This window comes from Megalopta genalis, chromosome 4 (assembly GCF_051020955.1).
Source record: "Megalopta genalis isolate 19385.01 chromosome 4, iyMegGena1_principal, whole genome shotgun sequence".
In the NCBI taxonomy this organism is placed as follows: Eukaryota; Metazoa; Arthropoda; class Insecta; order Hymenoptera; family Halictidae; genus Megalopta; species Megalopta genalis.
This window is the reverse complement of record NC_135016.1, coordinates 13,819,448-13,824,134: the sequence shown is the minus strand read 5'-3', so window position 1 is coordinate 13,824,134 and position 4,687 is coordinate 13,819,448. Positions and strand designations below refer to the sequence as shown.

General features: G+C 47.4%; 1 protein-coding gene across 1 annotated transcript; it reads left to right on the top strand.

The window, feature by feature from the left end:
- The first annotated feature begins 210 nt into the window (after window positions 1–210).
- Window positions 211–4,463, top strand: odd (odd skipped). Its single transcript, XM_033472528.2, has 2 exons — window positions 211–995; window positions 2,685–4,463. The coding sequence occupies exons 1-2, from the start codon at window positions 487–489 to the stop codon at window positions 3,037–3,039; spliced, it is 864 nt and encodes a 287-aa protein (XP_033328419.2). The 5' UTR covers window positions 211–486; the 3' UTR covers window positions 3,040–4,463.
- The last annotated feature ends 224 nt before the right edge of the window (window positions 4,464–4,687 follow it).

The following is a 4,687-nucleotide window of genomic DNA, read 5'->3' as shown; positions in this document are numbered from 1 at the left end:
CGTTCGGGTGTGCAGGGGACGTACGCCGGTGGATGAGCGTCGCGACGCCCGGAGGGGTCACCCTGACCCGGAAGCTCCGCCCCTGTAGAAGTCAAGCCACCAACCGGCGTATCCAGCGTTCAGGACACGGTAGGAGGAGCCACCGTGTCCCCTTGGCGCCAGGTAAGCGGCGACCCTGGAACCACAGACGACTGCCTGTTGGCATTTAGTACTGCGCCGACTCTCGAGGCAACGTCGTCTTCTTCTTTTTTTTTTCATTTCAGTGTTCTCGCCGGAGCCTTCGCGCACCACCGTTGTTTGCATCGCGTCGTAATCTTTACGTTAGACACATGAACTTTGTAAACAGTCTGCGAACGATCCCCGCGGCCGGCACGCTCGCGTCTCAGTGAACCGCGCGCGCGGATCCGTGTCGTTCTCGTTCCTGCGAGGTGCCCTTGGACCCGGCGAGTGGAGACGACACCCTGCTCGGCGACACCGCGTCCCAGCATGGAGACGAAGATGGAGCCGCTGACACCGCCGCACACGCCGCCCACGCTCGACAGATCGATGCAACAGCAGCAGCTGCCGATCACGTCGCCCAGGTGGATCAGGTCGTCCCAGCAACTGGCCGGAAGGTTCGTGCAACAGCAACCGGCCGGCAACGGCCAGAACGTCGGCTATCAAGCCGCCTTCATCGACAATTGGCTGCGCGGGGCCGCGTTGCTGGCCGTAAGGGGTTGCTGCCCGCAGACCGCCGCCTCGCACCCTTATCACCACCATCAAGGCCACCAGGGTCTCCACCCTGCGCTTCCGATACCATCCCCGGCCGCCTATCTAACCAGGAGGCTGCCCGGTCAGAGGCCCAAGAAACAGTTCATCTGCAAATTCTGCAACAGACAGTTCACCAAGAGCTACAATCTCCTTATACACGAGAGGACGCACACCGACGAACGACCTTACTCCTGTGACATCTGCGGAAAGGCGTTCCGGAGGCAGGATCATCTGCGCGATCATCGGTGAGTTCGGATACACGTCCGGATCGTGAACGGTGCTTCTCTGTCAGCCGCCCATGAATGCCCGGACTTTCTCTCGCACGTTCCTCAAAGTGAAAATTCGCCCCCCTTCCCCGCGCCGTTTCCAGGTAACGTTAGGACCGTTCCAATTGCTTTCTGTCCGCGTTCTACCTTGACGTCGTAAACGGGACCACGATTCGTCGATTTCGAGTGCTGCGCACTATTCGGTGCGTACGTTTTCTTGTACGTTTCCGGGGAGCGTGCGAGAGTCGATCTTCCGTATGGTTGTTTCCTCCGTGCGGTTTCTCGTTCGTATGCCGAAAAATCGGGCCTTTCGGGCCCTTTTCAAAACAGCCTAATTGCTTGCGAAATATTCACGGCTTCGATGTCGTCGATCTTTCAAGAAAATTCTTGTTGGGGTGTCTCGAACCCATTTTCAACCCTTTGCGCCCGAACGGCGACTCCGAGGCGCCGTGAAAAACCGCTGCGTCATGACATAATCTTATTAATCGGATTTGTTTAGATTTTAAGAACCGTCGAAAGCATGAATGATGCGCGTGTCATGGAATCCAATTTCGTATGTACGAAACGCACCTAGGTAGTACGAAATGGAAATATCGTGGCTCGGTGGAACTATTTTAAATCAATTTGGCTTCGAGTGCACAAGGGGTTAATAGCCAGCAAATTGATCTCAATCTTAAGCCACTGTCGCGTACCGTTTCCGATCGGAAGTTTCGAATGTTCCACAGTTTAAAGAGCTAAGCGAAATTGAAGATTGTAACTATGCTGGTTCCATGCCGGAACATTATACTTACGATCAACAGCGATAAATGCTAGTAAATTGTACAGTAAAATTGTCATCGCAATTTTTGTACGAAATAAAAACTTACATTGTTTTGTACTGGTATTTTTTATTGTATTTTTATTGTACAATACTTCTTTGTTCCCGTATGGGAACAGTCATCAAAATCGTTGAGTAATGTCGTTGTTGTTGTTGCTTCACTTTCTTTGTTTACTTCCTTTACATGTTACTATGTGAATGCAGTAAGTAACAGCCAAATATATTATCGATAACTTGCCATAAAAATTCATGCAATGAAGAGTCGAAAGTCGATCAATCTTCTCACTGAAAATGCAACGCAGCTTATCTCAACGATTCATCGCGCGACCGTCGTTTGAAGCTCCGTTCCTACGAGACTATGTCAGAACGCGATCCGTGAATTTCGAAGGTCATTGGTAAACATTGCAGAAACAGCTTAGTTTCGTTCCTTCTTCGGCGCTCCACGGGTTCGATATGTGGGATCAATGAGAACATTAACTTTTATGTATTCGATTTAATAATAATGTTTCATTTGTTTCGAGGGAGAATAGTTTTCATCCGTGAACCAAAGGGTTAATGAGTTAAATCGATCGGAACAGCGTGTCTTGATCAAATTACAGATAGTCGGTTTCGTGACGAATGCATGAAATCCGCGATATACAGTAATTTCTCCCTAATTCGCGGTCGAGAAATCTCCCTAATTGCACACAAAAATGGACGATTTGGAAAGAGGAGATACAATTGTTCGAGCCTTGCGTTTTTTATAGTTACCGATCGTCTATTATTGTGCGCAATCTGAGCGCGAATTCGGGAGAAATTACTGTAATAGTCTCGAAGCGAACGCGACAGTAACGAGGATTTTCTGATTTCAGGTACATCCACAGTAAAGAGAAGCCGTTCAAATGCAGCGAGTGCGGGAAAGGATTCTGTCAGAGCAGGACTCTCGCGGTGCACAAGATCCTGCACATGGAGGAGTCGCCGCATAAGTGCCCGGTCTGCGCCAGAAGCTTCAACCAGAGGAGCAACTTGAAGACGCATCTGCTGACGCACACGGACGTGCCGCAGGATCTGAGGGTCGAGCCACCGGTTACAACCGAGCCAAGAATCACCGCTTCCACAACTGTCAAACAGATGGCGGAGAGGGTGAGCGGGATGATCCCGATCCAGAGGCCTACCACCACTACTCCAAAGCTTGGTTTCAGTATAGAAGACATAATGAGACGTTAAGGACGTTATCTTCTATCCGATAGACTCTATTCGTTCTAAGTAATATCGAATCTGCCGTGCTGCGTTCGTATCTCGGCCCCCTAAATTGTTTGACGTGTTTCGAAATTGCTTTCTACAATTTCGTGCGAAAGACGATGTTCAAACTTAAACGTTAAGATTTACAGTTTAACCCTTTTTACACACGAAGTATTTCCTCGGATCAGCTTCTCGCGCGACACGAAGGCACCTTTACGTTTGCGTTCCCCCCTCTTACTAGCTGCGACAGTAGGAGGGGGAATGCGAACGCGATGGAGTCTTCTTGTCGCGCGAGGACTATACCTGCGATGTATCTTTTCATGGAACGGTACTAAGTATAGGTTCGTGTAAAATATAAAGCGTAAAATACAAAGGTCTAAGATTGCTTTAATATGGATCACCGAGAACAGACTTTTTAATATTTGAGCGTGTAATATTTGTCGGTAGGCTACGAGTGAAACGAATACCTCGAATATCTATTATTAACCTTTTAGGCACGACGCGCCACTATAGTGGCTTCCACGGATGTCATCTTTCAGAACGACACGCCACTATAGTGGCTTTCGCGGATGTCATCTCCCTAGACGACAAGCCACTGTAGTGGCTTGCTCTAGTAGCTCATCATTTGAACTAAATAATCGTCTTCATATACATTGTTTTACACTTATTTTGTCTTCACATCGATTTACAACAGTCTACAGGATGTCCCAAAAATGTCTCGCAATCCGGAAATGGCGGGTTCCTCGGATCATTTGAAGCAAGTTCTTCCTTTACAAAAATGTTCTCCGAGGCACCGTTAACGAGTTATTAACGAAAAACAGCGACCAATAAGAATCGAGTACGGCTGACGCGAGGCGGCCCAGCCAACCAGCGCACGAAGCCCAGTTCCGCTCATTGGCTCGATCGTCTCGCGCCAGCTGAGCTCGCCTCTCATTGGTCACTGTTTTTCGTTAATAACTCGTTAACGGTGTCTCGGAGAAAATTTTTGTAAAGGAGAAAGTTGCCTCAAATGGTCCGAGGAGCCCGCCACTTTCGGATTGCGAGACATTTTTGGGACACCCTGTATATACAGTATCAGACTCTGTACAGTACACATCAGACTTTGCCGTCCAGAGAAATAGCCTCACGCTGAATTCAGCCGTACCTAAAAGGTTAAAGACATATTCGAAGTATTTCGGGATACCGTTATCGATCTAGTACAACCATGGAAAAAGGAAAGACATTTTCAACGAGCTTAGCTTTCTTACAGTTGACTTAGACGAGTTCCATTTTGCACAGAGACACGCACACAGACTAGTTATCAGCATCTTGTTACTCGTCAAATTGGATCAGTGCGTGTGTACCTTTCTTAGTTTCCGGTATAACTCTTTGCAGACGAGTGGCAGTAAAAGATGATAATTCTGAAACAATGTCGCATATAAATTCTCTCGGTACACAAGACATCTTTTCCTTAGTTTTACTCTCAGCTGCACAATCTTGCTTCAGCAAGCAAGCAAGTAATCGAACTGTGGATCTTGATACGAGTTAATAAGAACTAATAGCAATTTTTATTTTAATACTATAACTTTTTTTACATATAATACTACAATAATTTTTTTGTCGACGAAGAAAATTTTTCTATATTTCGGATTTT